This window comes from Astatotilapia calliptera, chromosome 1, assembly GCF_900246225.1.
Source record: "Astatotilapia calliptera chromosome 1, fAstCal1.2, whole genome shotgun sequence".
Taxonomy (NCBI): domain Eukaryota; kingdom Metazoa; phylum Chordata; class Actinopteri; order Cichliformes; family Cichlidae; genus Astatotilapia; species Astatotilapia calliptera.
Window position 1 is genome coordinate 1,722,690 of NC_039302.1, and position 14,756 is coordinate 1,737,445.

The 14,756-nt window shown below is 42.7% G+C and overlaps 1 protein-coding gene across 3 annotated transcripts; it reads right to left on the bottom strand.

Annotated features, from left to right (window-relative positions):
* Positions 1 to 1,538: 1,538 nt before the first annotated feature.
* On the bottom strand, positions 1,539 to 14,651 carry dapk2a (death-associated protein kinase 2a). 3 transcript variants are annotated; one of them, XM_026188579.1, is made up of 9 exons: positions 14,166 to 14,651; positions 13,839 to 13,923; positions 12,518 to 12,739; positions 10,277 to 10,415; positions 5,121 to 5,250; positions 4,322 to 4,397; positions 4,066 to 4,218; positions 3,878 to 3,923; positions 1,539 to 2,388 (listed from the first exon to the last, which is right to left on the bottom strand). In XM_026188579.1, the coding sequence occupies exons 2-9, from the start codon at positions 13,898 to 13,900 to the stop codon at positions 1,738 to 1,740; spliced, it is 1,479 nt and encodes a 492-aa protein (XP_026044364.1). In that variant the 5' UTR covers positions 13,901 to 13,923; positions 14,166 to 14,651; the 3' UTR covers positions 1,539 to 1,737. The 3 variants fall into 3 exon arrangements, with proteins under 3 accessions (XP_026044364.1, XP_026044284.1, XP_026044438.1); XM_026188499.1 differs by having other exon boundaries at positions 14,161 to 14,651; XM_026188653.1 differs by lacking the exon at positions 14,166 to 14,651 and having other exon boundaries at positions 12,518 to 12,732; positions 13,839 to 13,902.
* Positions 14,652 to 14,756: the final 105 nt, after the last annotated feature.

Sequence of the window (14,756 nt, forward strand, 5' to 3'; positions counted from 1 at the left end):
CTGCATATTAAGCTATAGCTCTTTGCACACATCTCTGTTTCACACCTCCATATTTTGTCTCCTTTCCTGTCTTCATTTATTTATTTGTACTATTTGTATTTTATACGTTCTGTTTCTATTGTATATATTAATCGGCATCTGTGGGTGGACAGCAAAGAAAGGATTTCATTGCACAGAGAAACGCCTTTGAATCTTTGAATCTACCCGACTATACTGAATGACCAGGTTATTCCATGAATGGGTTTTTTCTCCCCTGATGCATGGGCCTATTCCAAGATGACAGTGCCAGGATTCATCGGGCTTAAATGATGAATTAGTGGTTCTGGGAGCATGAGACATCATTTTCACACATGGACTGGCCACCACAGAGTCCAGACTTTAACCCCATTGAGGATCTTTGGGGTGTGCTGGAGAAGGCTTTGCACAGTGGTCAAAGGAGCTTGCAAAGAAAAGTGTCTGGACTTCTTTAAGTTACTTGAAGACGTTTCACCTCTCATCCGAGAAGCTTCTTCAGTTCTAAGGTCAAATGGTGGAGAGTCCCAGATAGTCCCAGAGAGTCCCAGTCCCAGACCTCTACATTGGAGAGACCAAACAGCCACTTCACAAGCGCATGGCACAACACAGAAGAGCCACCTCCACAGGACAAGACTCAGCAGTCCATCTGCATCTAAAGGTCAAAGGTCACTCTTTCGAGGATGCCAATGTTCACATTTTGGACAGAGAGGACAGATGGTTTGAAAGAGGAGTGAAAGAAGCATCTATGTCCACTGTGAGCGACCATCTTTGAACAGAGGCGGGGTTTACGACACCAACTCTGCCATCTATAATCCAGTTTTGAGATCCTTCCCAGACGCCTTAACGCCCACTCACATCCTGGGCCATCTGACCTCAGGAATTCGCATGATAAGGTGGGGCCAGGTTTCACAATGAACACACCCGAAACTCTGGCTGATTGGGACCCACGCCCAGTTTCCCACCTTGGCTCAGGCGATTAGAGGATCATCAGGGGGTCCTTTTGTCCCTCTGTGGGGGGAAACTCCCACTAGGTTTATATCTGGGACTCTCCACCATTTGACCTTAGAACTGAAGAAGCTTCTCGGATGAGAGGTGAAACGTCTTCAAGCAACTTAAAGAAGTCCAGACGCTTTTCTTTGCAAGCTCCTTTGACTACGATGACCTGGATGACTGAGAACCTTCACAGACATTTTGCACAGTGGTCAGACTCCACCATCATCAATTCAAGATCTTGGTGAATGAATGCAACACTGGATGGAAATAAATCCTCTGACATTGCAGAAGCTTACTAAACAATGCCACAGTGAATGCGCCAAAGCTGAAGGGCGACCAACAAAATATTAGAGTGTGTGACCTTTTAATTTGGTGGTGACTTTTTTTGGCCAGGCAGTGTATTAATGCAGAATAGCAAATTAGTAAATCTTTCTTTTAGACTTAATGAGAAATAAGTAGAAAAGGCTTTTTTTTTTAAAAATCTCTCCAACATAGAACACAATAAATGAATGGTGATTGTTACAGCGAAGTCTTTGCTTAACATTTAATAGTATTTTAGAACAGAAGATTTTGTTCATATGAAAAAAAGTTTCAATATGGAAGTATGCAATCTGTTATTTACGTATAAAACAAACAGTGTATAGCTTTGTGTAACAAATATTTGGGCATGCTGCAGCACACTCCTGCTAGCTGCTTTTAAATGTTTTCTATGTGATTTAGTATTTTAAATCATTTTTGTTGTCCAGTTTCACTAAAGTCCAAGTTGATCCCAGAGAGCAGTTCTCCTTCACAGGAACGGTTTAAAAGCTCTTTCAGAGTTTCATTCACGTTGTTGAAAGCTGAGGAAAAGCTGCAGTTGGGGTATCTTCTACCTTCATCTGTATGAAATGACCCCATGACATCCTGCACCCACTTCACCTCGTTGCTTAGTTCCAGGGCCAGGGCATCAAACCGGCTCTGTCTCTCCTGGAAGCGGTTGCTGATGGCACCGAGGCTGCAGCTGAAGGCTTGGATGTCATCCTGCAGGCTCCTCTTCAAGGCCTCCACCTTACGGAATTCGTAGCGGATTTGCGAGAGCTCGTGACGCATGGCTTCATTCTCCTCCTTGTAGCAGGCTTCCTTTTCATTATAAATAGAGACCATGGCGTCTATATTTTCCTGCAGAGAGTCGTGGGCTGCGGCCAGGCTAATGAACGAGCTCTCCATCTGGTCAATGTCCTCCACAACCTGGGCAAAGCGCTCAAAGTTCACGTAGGTGTTGTTGGGTGGCATGCTTGAGTGGGACTTGATAGTGTACTCCCTCAGGCGCTTGGTCTTCAACTGGCGCCGCTCACTTTTCTTTGGCCCCCTGGCTTTATTCTCTTCCTTGTTCTCATTGGACTAAACAATTTCAAACACAGAGAGAGATTAACTGTTTTAAAGAAGAATCTTGGGATTCTTGAAAGGTGCTCTACAAATCCAAGTTATTATTATTATAAATAGTAGTGACTTTATTTATAAAGAACCTTTCAAAAACACTGTCAACATGTTTTTTATTCAAAGAATTAAACATTAAGTCAACATCAAAAGTTTGAGAGATAGCATAATAAAAATGTGAAAAGAAAGGATAGCATGCTCAGGTTTTTAAGAAAACTGCAGGAGATAACTGCAGCAGGCACTGAAAGGACTGGGAACAAACAATTAGGTCTGCAAATGTGGGACAATTACAGTTTGTTTTTGGTTTTTTTTGGGGGGGGGGGTAATTTTGATTCTTTACAATAAAAATATTTCTTTAAAAATTTCAGAGGCTTAAAAATAACTGGAGAACTGACAGTTTCGTGGACGGATGAATCCTGTTACCTAATTATTCCCAGAGAGAGGACACTAAGTAGATAAAACAAAAATTAATAGCTTTTCATGGAAACTTTCAATAACCGTTCCTGTTGGACAGTGACTTGGTTTTCCTCGTCCCTGTTCAGGATTTCCGTGGCTGCTTGTGAATCCTTGTTAGGATCCCTGGGGTTTGGACCCGGCGTTTTGGGGAAGGAATTTTGTTGTTGATTTTGGGTTTTATGATTTCTTTAGTTTCTGAGAATCTCTTATCTCCAAAAGTTGATTCTGTTCATCTGGACGCAGCGTTTTGTGGGAGAAACGTTTCGTCACTCATCCAGGTGACGTCTTCAGTCTCAGCTGACTGCAGGTTTCAATCTTATAAACAGGACATTTGCACAATGACTGAAACCAGCCCAGTGAGGGAACAATGGGCTGGGAGGTCAGTTCCTTAATCTTAATTATGCAAATTCTCATGACCATTGATCAACAACCACATTCGTGGTTGATTCGCTCTGTTCCTGTGCTACTGCCAGTGTAACTACCGCCCCTCCCCCCTCTGCTCAGCGCAAAGCGTCGTTCACGTCAAAGATCCGGCTCTAAGAGCCATTTTGTTCGTGACTGACACATCACTAGTGGATGCACAACTCTGTGAAAACAACTGAAAACGCTAGTGTGAATAGTTTTCAGAAGAAAACGCAGTTTTCAAATTTATCCGGGCTGGTGTGGACGTAGTCACAATGTTTTGTTTTATCTACAAAGAGCTCTTGGACTTCACGATTCAGTTTTTGTCCTAATGTGCAGTGTGAATTGCGTAAAGTCTCCTTGATCAGGTCATTTCAGAGCAACTCTACGTTAAGTCTGAATATTTTCCTAAATGAGAGATTTCAGTTTTTCATGCTCGAGTCTCCTGTTTCTCTGTAAATTTCTGAATTTATACCAGTGAAGTTTTTAAAAAGCGAAGAGCCCTAAGTGGTTTCTGAGGCATCATTTCTCTATAAAGCTCTCTGATAGCCATGCATTGCTCTGCGAACTGAGATGGCTTCAACAGAAGCATTACCTTGATCCATGGGTGATTGAGGGCATCTTGAATTGTTAATCTTTTCCTGTGAGACAAAAAAAAATCTTGCTAACTTTCATTATGTAAAAGTGGTGATGTGACTATAATGAGCTCTCCAGAATTAATGTGCGTTTTACTCTCCTGCTGTGGCACAAGTATCCTTCACTAAGCTATCCCTGAGCTCTTACTTCTTATCCTTCTCGAGTAGCTGGCTGATGAAGTTCTTGGCCAGCTTACTGGTGTGACAGAAGAACTCTTCATCAAACTCATAATTTATGGCTGAAATGTTCCCCAGTGTGTCCTGTTTTGTGTCCCCCAGGAAAGGAGAGGCACCACTCAGCCTGGAATAAAACAATAAAAAAGTGCAGTTTATTATACTGCTGCATTACTATGTATATGATATTGTAGGAGATGCCACATTAATATTGGGCGAGGTTAACTTGCAGGATGTAAGTGATGACACCAATGCTCCACATGTCTGCTTCCAATCCAAGGGGCTCATAGTTGACAATCTCTGGAGCTTTACAGGCAACCAATACAAAAATAAATAAATATGCACATAAAACAGAAAGGTAAACATTTCCTTGTATTTAGATCTAATATTGCAAACCCTTTAATGCGTTTCTATTTTTAAAGACATGACAGTTCAAAACCAGATTGCTAACTGGATAACTGGGACCAAACTCCTTTAAAATGTCCATTGCATTGTAGAACTGCTGGCAGTAAACAATGCTTTTCTTTCTAGCTTTTCTTATTTCTATTATTTTGTGGATATTTTTTGATTATTTTTGTTTACCTTCGTCTTTGTCCAGATTATTTTCTGATCGTTTAAGCAAAGCTGAGAGTTGTGATTAAGTGGCTAGATCGACATCCCCTAAATCTTCAGGCTGCCTTTTCCAGAGTTTTGGGATGTAGTTATTGACTTCATAACAGCTGAGAGGTCAGAATCAGAATCAGTTTAATTTCCTGAGAAGACTTCAAAAATTAAATCTTAGACAGATTGGCAAGTGATGTAAAGATTTTAAAAATGGAATGAAAAAGATTGGGTGACTGTAGCTCCGGAGATAGAGCTCGGACATCTACTAATCGAAAAAGAAAAAAGTTCTGGTGTGAATGAGGTGTTGTACAAAGCAATAGGAGTCCCCAGGTAGAGCAGAAAAGCACTATATAAGAACCAGTCCATTTACCAACAGTGAAGGAATATGAGCTCTTTGCTACCCCAGTTTATAAATAATAATCTTACCTACAAACTCAGGAGTTCCAAAGATGTTCTTGAACTCAACTCCAGCTTCAATCTTATGGGCAAGACCAAAATCAATCAGTTTTATTCTTGGCAAGGGTGTGTTCTTATCCAAAAGCATTATGTTTTCAGGCTGCAGAAGACAAGAACATGTACTAAGCAACTTTGAACACTTCACATTAGGAGGTTCTAAAACATGTGAGTTGATTTTTTGATACAAAAAGGGAAGAAAAATTAAAAAAGGGAAAAATCATTTGTGGAAAGCAGTGAAAAATGGACCCATCATGTTTCTATGCACAGCTTAATTCATGAATTTACTTTATTTACTATATGCTCAGTGGCATTTTGGTCTACGAACAAGTTTTCAACTACGAGTGAAATAAATCATTTTATTGATTAGTACATGGGATACATTGTCAGATAAGTGATTGTTTCTAAATGTTAGAAAAATGTTGTTACAATGTTTTGTTTTTTTCACTTAGCACATTCAGATGTGTTGCTACATATGAACACACCTGGTCTTATTCTTTTTTTCTTTTACAGTGTTTGAAATAACACATACTGATGTTTGAAGCAAAGAAATGTGTTAACTGTTTCACACTCTTTATTCTTTTCACTTCTTCAGTTGTTCTCTGTTTTCTTTACTTTGGTCTCTAATTTATCCCACACCCATCCTAGTTCAAACCGTACGGAGCGATGCTTCTTCCAGGAGAGCACCAGGTACGTGTCTGAAACGCTGCATCACCAATACAGTTTTAAGATAAGATAAGATACAGAGTTTAAAAAATTGATTGTTTTGTTGACTTAGATTGTTAGATTCTGTTTAGAAATACAAAAGCAGCTTTGTAACTGCAGGAATGTCTTAAAGACACAACGTCCTGAATGACCTCGAATTTTCTGCTTCTAAATTCAGATAAAACTGAGGTTGTTGCACTAAATATCTAAGAAATATGGCATCTGGATGGCATTACTTCAGCTTCCAGCAATACTGAGGAATCTTGGAGTCATTTTCCACATACAAAAAATCAGGCCTCATCTTATCTTAATGATCTAGTCACCCCATTAGAGCAATTTGCTCTCAGACTCTGGGCCTACTTTTGGATTCTAGACTAGTTAAAAGTAGAATGGGAGGCAGAGCCTTCAGCTTTCGGGCCCCTCAACTGTGGAACCAGCTTCCAGTTTGGATTTGGGAGACAGACACCCATTCCACATTTAAGATTAGGCTTAACACTTTCCTTTTTGGTACAGCATATAATTAACGCTGGACCATGTGACCTTTCTGAATCCCTCCCTTAGCTATGATGCAATAGGTCTAGACTGCTGGGGATTCCCATGATGCATTGAGTGTTTCTTCTTCAAACATACTTTTTCACTCATTATCTGTTTATACACCACGTTGCGTGGTTCCACTTTGCATTTAATTATTTTTAAATGCAATGGTTCTCATCCACACTTTGCCCTGTCTTGATCCCCTCACCCCAACTGGTTGCGGCAGATGGCCCCGCCCCTCCCTGAGCCTGGTTCTGCCGGAGGTTTCTTCCTGTTAAAATGGAGTTTTTCCTTCTCACTGTCGCCAAAGCGCTTGCTCATAAGGGGTCATATGATTGTTGGGGTTTTTCCGTTTTCTTTGTATTATTTACCTTACAATATAAAACACCTTGAGGCAACTGTTTTTGTAAGTTGGCTTTGTTCATCATGACCCCTCAGAAGGGACTCGATCCATGAAACTACTGGCCAATAACCTGCCTCAGCACAACATGGTAGCTCCTGTCAGTTATCACAGCAGCTAAGATGGCACATTGATCAATACATGAGCAGGAAGGAATGGGTACAACATTAACTACTGGAAGACTTGAGACTATAAGACCAAACTGACAAACCAGTGAAACACCTGGATTGACAACAAGAAAGCCTGTAATTCAACAGAACCCTAAGAGCCTTCATCATGAACCCAATGCAACACACTAGAAGTCAACTCTCACAAGTCGCCATCAAGTGTGGGATTGACCAAGGAGATGCAGGATCTCCCTGGCTGTTCTGCATAGGCCTAAACCCCTCAGCCAGATCGTTAGCAAAAATGGCAATGGATACAGACTGCAGAATGGAGCTAATGTTAACCACATGGATAACTTCAAGCTCTATGCCAGGAGCGAACATTGATCCAGACCACTAGGATCTACAGCAATGACATATGTTTCGGAGGTGTTGTCCCTGGCTCAGCTGCAGGGGAGGAGTGGTGCAGTGAGCTCAAGGGGGTGGTACCAGGAGGCAGGTGAGCCACAGGTGGTGGTGACTGACTGATGACAGTGTCTCTTTCTGTTTCTCTATATAGTGAAGGCAAAGTTGAGCGGGGACGGAGAGAGCTGGACTGGAACGACTGTGTTCCCTGACTTCACAACTTTCAATAAAACGCAATTATAGTGAGCACGATCATCGTGTGCGTCGTGTACTTTTACAAGTGGTACCGAAACCCAGGAGTGGGATGTCTGACCCGCACGATGTGCTACCTACCCAGCCTGCACAGTTGTTGGCACAGATGCTGGTTGAATTGGCAACGATGTGTCAAGATCAGGCGGTGGCCCAGCGGGAGCGTCTGATTAAGCTGCAGGAGCACTCAGACCAGCAGACCAGGGTCCTTGAGCAGCTAGTTGGGGCTCCTGCACCGTCGAGGCCCCTGCCTCTGTCAGTAGTGATGCAAAGGATGGGGGACGGTGATGATCCTCAGGTTTTTTTGGAGGCATTCCATGCAACAGCGGAGGCGTGGCAGTGGCCACAAGCACAGTAGACCCCCTGATTCCAATACTGTCGGAGGAGTTGCAAACGGCAGCCCTGAGCCTACTACCGACCTCACAGAGCTGCGTCGCTGACATGAGCCAGGCCGTGTTTGAGCAGATGGGCCTCACCCAAGAAGATCATCGCCGGCGGTTCCGCACCTGCAGGCTGACTGGGGAGGATCATCCGCTGCCGGCGAGACAGCTAAGTGGACGTGGACGTGGCGGTCACACTGGTGGAGGATCACCTGGCCGCAAAAGCAAGGGAGGACGCGCCACCCCCCGCCACCTGGAAATTACCCCCACAGGAGATTTCCCACTGGAGCATTCTCTTGATGACACTCTGCGCTCAGCCTTTGACCAAGTGATTGAGATTGATGGTCACGTGGTGCACCCTGAAGCCGTGCGGACCTACCCGCACTTCATGTTCGTGTTATTAAAAGACAGGTTATATTGAGTGAGTCGTGACACTCGCACGGAGGAGACACACAGCCAGTTGTTGGTGCCACAAGGCCGCTGGGAAATGATTTTCCAGGCGGCTCATTATAACCCCATGGCAGGGCATATGGGATGTGACAAAACTCTGGAGCAAATAATGGCCTGGTTTTATTGGTCGGGCATCTGGGTGGATGTTCACCGCTGGTGCGCATCCTGCCCAGAATGCCAGCTTGTTAACCAGCCAGCCATTCAAAAAGCGCCTTTGCGCCCACTCCCACTAGTGGAGGTTCTGTTTGAGCGCATTGGCATGGTTCTCATCGGGCCATTTCACCAGAGTGCACGTGGCTATCGCTTTGTATTAGTTCTGGTGGATTATGCAATGGGATACCCGGAAGCAGTGCCACTGCGTGACATCTCTACAAAGCGTGGGGCACAGGCACCATCTCCCGAGTCAGTATCCTGAAAAAAATATTGACTGAGCAGGGCACGTCATTCATGTCTCGCACACTGCGGGAACTGTCCAAATTGTTGGGCATTAAATCTGTTCGGATCAGCGTCTACCACCCTCAGACTGACGGGCTGATGGAGTGGCTGAATAAGACTTTGAAGTCCATGATTTGTAAGTTCATTCACGAAGATGAATGCAATTGGGATCGCTGGTTAGACCCTCAGTTATTTGCAGTTGCCGAGGTCCACCAGGCCTCCACAGGATTTTCTCCCTTTGAGCTGCTGTTCCGCCAGAAGCCACATGGGGTGCTCGACCTGATTAAAGAAAGCTGGGAGGAAGGTCCGTACGGAGCCCCGCAGGGGACATGGGAGAAAAAAAAATTAGGGAGAAAAAAAAAATTAGGGAGAAAAAAAAAATTAATACGGACTTTTGCGAGATCTCGCAAAACAAACTCGGGATCTCGCAAAAGTTTTAGCCGCATTCTTCGGAGGCCGCCAGCTCGAAGCCGACCGGGAGGTCGAGGCACGATGTGCCGGGAAAGCGGTATTCCTCCCGGCTGTAGTAGGTCTCGACCTCCCGTTAGCTTCGAGCTAGTGGGTGTCAGATCTCCAAAAACGTCGGAGCACTTTTGCAAATATGTGATGTCTTGTAAACCGAGCAGGTATCTGACGTTTACACAGCTACATTCACGCCTCAAAATATCTTAAAAGTGTATTTTGTGACCCAGAAAGAGTAATATTACAACTAAGTAGCTGCCGCCATTGTTGGAATTCAACTTTTGCGAGATCTCGCAAAAGACCGCCTTAATTTTTTTTCTCCCTAATTTTTTTTTTCTCCCTAATTTTTTTTCTCCCTAATTTTTTTTTTCTCCCATGTCCCCTGCGGGGCTCCGTAGGTCCGAGCCCTGCAAAGAATGAGATTCAGTACGTGTTGGACCTGAGAGCAAAAGTCCATCATTCCCACCTCCCTCCATTGTGATGACCATCTGACACGCCCAGAGAGCGGGCAACAGCGCTTTGCGGACGTGTTCCCCCCCTGCCTGGCAGAACGTCTCTCATTGAGCATCGTTTTGAAACGCAGCCTGGCGTGACGGTGCGTTCACGGCCCTACAGGGTTCCTGAACATAAAAGGCAAATTGTTCAGAGGGAGTTAGCCAAAATGCTGAAAATGGGAGTAATAGAAGAGTCACACAGCGCCTGGCTGATATTGATCCCTTTGTCCTGTTTATTTTGGGCTCGTTCCTGTAAGAGCTCTGGGTCTGAAAGCTTGTACAAGTAGTATAGAGGCCTTTGGCGGTTATTGGGTGGTTTGGATCACTACATATAGGAGACATCTAATACGATTACCCTTGACAACTGTGCCAGAAAGCCTCCCCTGGCACTGCCCCCTGAACCCACTGCACCGCTGCTCCCTGGCAGCTGAGTCTCAAACCACACCCCACCACCACAAACATCTTATCTGTGGTGAAAAAAGAGACTGTGATATATCTTGTTTGGACAAACCTTAAGATCAAAGTGGGCTATCTTTCTGGCGTGAAGGTAGTTCACCCCCTCAAGGATTTGCTTGATGAACTGAGTAGCCTCCTCCTCACTCAGAGACTCCTTCTGGGCCAGGAAATCAAACAGCTCACCACCAGAGACTCTGAAAGGGTTAAAAAATCACTGTAAAAAATGCCGGTTTATCTCTTTTTATACGTTTCTCCTTCATTTCCCACTGAATAGCTTCAGGAACATACTGTCCGACAACCTTTCACACATTCAGTGAGCAGGCCTATCCGTCCACTGATGCTGGACGAGTAGGCCTGTCTTGCAGTCGCCGCTCTTCTGTCAGGTCATATTAGAACAGAAAGGACCATCTCCAAACTTTTCCCACACATTTAAAATTGTGAATATTTGGTAGCCAGAAAATGTTATGACTGGGCAAGAGCAATGCTATCACAGTCGGACGCTGGAACTCACTGAGCTCCTGAGAGCGACTTGTTCTCTATAGAAGCAGTCTGCATTCTGAGGTGCTTGATTCTGTGCATCTGTGGCCCCGGAAGTGACAGAAACACTGGAATTCAATTACATGGATGGGTGAGTGAATACTTTTGGCAATCTAGTGTATATACTTAATATCTAAAATATATAATATGGTGTATAGCTTCATATATCAAATGATTTCTTTTTAAAGATTTTTTTCTCTCCATGTTTTGTAGCCTTTTTTCTCCCCGGTCATGTCCCTGTGTCTGTCTGGTTTCTCCATGTCCTGTCTCTGCAGGTTCCTGGTTTCCCTGCCATGGCTAGTTAATGTCTCCAGTTCTGGTCCCTGAGTTTCTCTTCCTGTCAATAGTCTCTCTGTGTTTCATCCTTTTTTCTTCCCAGTCAGTCATGTCTCCCTGTCTTTCTCCAGCCCCTTTATCAAGTTCACGTGTTTTAGTCTGGGTCTCAGTGTGTGTTACTTCCTGTTTTATTTTGATAGCCTTGCTTTCACTTATACAGTACCAATTTAATTTCAGTAGTCCCCTCTAGGCAACATATATTATAAGGACATGTTTCAACATCACAACCACATCTAAAGAACAGCAGGACTTACTCGCCTCACCTATGATCAGTGTTCATGATTCAGTAACAAGAAATGGGGAAAAAAGGTAGATTTCCAAGGTGAAAACCATTACTGACAAAAAAGAGCACAAAGGCTCATCTCATTTGCCAAGAAACATCTTGATGACCCTAAAAACTTAGGAGGAACATGTTCTATGGACTAAAAAGACAGATGTTTTACTTTTTGTAAGGTTTGCATCCTGTTACATCTCACATAAAACTAAAACAGCAAGTCATATAAGGGTATCAGCAAACGTGGTGGTGGTAGTGTGATGTACCGGGGCTGCTTCGATGCTTCAGGATCCAGACAACCTGTTATCAGTAATGGAGCCATGAATTCTACTCTATACCAAAAAATCCTGAAGGAGAACGTCTGATTGTCCGTTTGTGGATGTTAGTTAAAGTCTGGACTTGCATGTTCCCAAGAGTGGGACAAAATTAATACAATCAACCAAGTTTTAGGTAGGTACTTAGGTAATGGTAGTTATTTTCCATTAATAAATGAAAACACAATTTAGAAACTGTTTTACATTGACTCCAGTTATCCTTGTCTAATATTGATCTAAAACATGGAACTTTAGCAGACACGATAAAAAGAAATCAAGAAGGTGTCAAATGCTTTTTCACAACACTTTGAGAAAATTGGACAAGTAGAGCAGAAAAGAAGAAATATTGGGCTTAAAAAACTATATACAGCAGACGAGCCGTATCTGAAAGTTACGTCCTTCAGAAAAATCCAGCAAAAAACTGTCTTATGATCCTTCAGTTGATCCTTCTGCAGCCTCATAAGAAATGGGCTCTGCAGACACGGTACCTTAACATTACTGAAGCACTGCGGGATGATCTTGACAGAGGACAGAACAAACCAAAGCCAATATCCAATAAATAGTGTTGAAATGACCTTCCTATTCTGTTCATGAAAACTCATTTCACATATTGACTTTCACACTTGTTACCACCAACTCAGAGTTTGCTATATTATGCATGCCTGTATTTTCATGCATATTTGCACATTTCAATGATTTGTGCACCCATTTCCCATCTGCCTGGCAAAATATAGAATATACATGAAGATTTTCCACTGTACTGTATTTTAGAGAAGCTAATTGGGATTACTCAATAATCTTTGAGTAATTATAGTAGTTATAATCAGCTACTCACAGCTCCAGGATAAGCACCACATCAGTGCGGTTCTCATAGACGTCGTGCAGCATGACGATGTTGGGGTGCTGAATCTGCTGGAGGATGTTTACCTCTCGCTCTATTTCGTCTCGCCGGACTCCACGAGAGCTGGCCATGCTCTGCCGCTTTTTGATAAACTTAGCAGCAAATTCCAAACCTGTAGTTTTCTCTCGACATTGCTTCACAATGGCAAACTGCCCACTCAAACACAGAGAGGAAATCACACAATCAAATGAAGATCATTGAAAAAATCACTTCCTAACTACCACACAGAACCATGAACATATCTGCAGGTTAGATGGAAACAAGGGTGCAGTCCTATTGACTGCACATAACTGTCATAAATATTTGGCAAAGTCTGGCGCACTGCAAAGTTTAAGCAAACTACAACATTTGTAGGTTGTTTTATTGACTGTGGAAAATTAGAGTTATTTTAAAATAGACCAATGAGTAATTTAGTTATTAGTTTGACTGTTTGACACTTTACTAACTAGAATGCACCCCACAAATTTCCGTATCTATATTGAAAATGACAACACAAACAACAACAACAACAAACTGCACAGTTACACCACAGGTCATGTACAGTATTTAACATTCAAATTCACTTATATGACCATGCAGATGCATCTATTTTTTCCTGGTTCACTTCATTGGTTTGTAAGCTGACACTCCACTTCCTGCAGCCAGGCTAAGAGCAAATATAACCTCTGCTAAATATAAACAAGTCCTTTAAAAAGCAGTTTGATGTGCATGACATTTGTCTCTCTCACACAACACACAGCAACAAAAGCAAAGCCAAACATGCAACTTTGTTTCTCACTTCTCTCAGAAATAGAGCGGATCGCTTTTAGAAACCACCTGATATTTAGAGAGTGTGTGTCAGCAATCATCAGCTAAAAAGGAAGCTGTGTGCAGCCAAAGACAAATAAAAGACTTTTCACTGGTGCAGTTAATGACCCAGTGTCATTTCCATACCGTTAGAGCTCAGAAATAACTCTGTGGAAGAGTAAATGTAAGTCAAGTTTGAAAAAGATCCCAGTGTATTTTGTGTAGGTGTCTACTCTGCAAACATGCCTTATATTTCCTACACCAGGATTACCAGTGATGAGCAGTTAAATGAACACAGGAATACACGTTGAAGTAGTTGGTGTTCTGGTTGGTGGTTGAGTTTGTAGTTAATATGCTGTTGTTCTCAATCCATCCGTCTCACTATCTGCATTCTGATTTACATTAAACTAGCCGCTGTTACTCATTAAACTACATTTAAAGCAGATGCAAAAGCCGTGCGCGTCTGTACCTGCCAAGCTCTTCACCAATTTCATAGAAATCTTCCACTTTCTGTTGCTTGAATAGATCCATTACTGATGTTATTTCTGTCTGTCCTGAAATGATAATTAAATAACACGTAAAAAGTGCTTTACTTAAACAACATGGCCCAATTTTAAAAAACCATCTACAAATAATAAAGGGAAAAGATTTTGAAGTAAGCCTGTCCCCGAAAATAACCAGTTTCCGATGTCATCTGGAAAAACAGATCACAGGAACTGCAGCGTGTTGTGCCAGACAGACGCTACACAACGATAATGTGTAGAAAATGTGTCCGCGTTTTTAAAACATACGTAACTCTGTGCTCGTGGACTTCCTCCTCGTCATGCCCTGTCCCCGTGTCCGTGTCCGTGTCCCCGTGTCCGTGTCCCCGTGTCTGTGGCTGCAGCGCTCTGCACAGATCACGAAGTCGGGCAGAAAAGTCTCACAAAATTCGTATAGTTGGAAACAAATGTCGTCGTTATATATCGATAAAACGTGTATTCAGAGAAACAGTTACAGGATCTGAACGATGTGTTTGTGTTTGGTAAGATTAACATGATTAAAATGGTGAAGCAGTAAAAACGGAGACGCTAACGTCGAATTTGTTGAATCACACATGTGACATATGAAAACAAATACACAGTGGTCCTGTTTCACGTTTATGAGTGGACTGTTTTAGCAACACTTCAAGTGTTACTCAAGAGACTTCTCTATAACGCGTGTAATCTTCCTCCTTACAATGAAATGCAGGTAATAATAGAACAAGAGGTATCAAGCAGTTTCAAAGGAAAGGAGAAAAATATGTGTAAATATTATGTGAAGGCACAAAGCAAACTGTAGTTATGGTTACTGTAGATGGTGTAGTTAAAGTAAGAACTGTTCATTAAGCTGTAGCTACATCCTTACC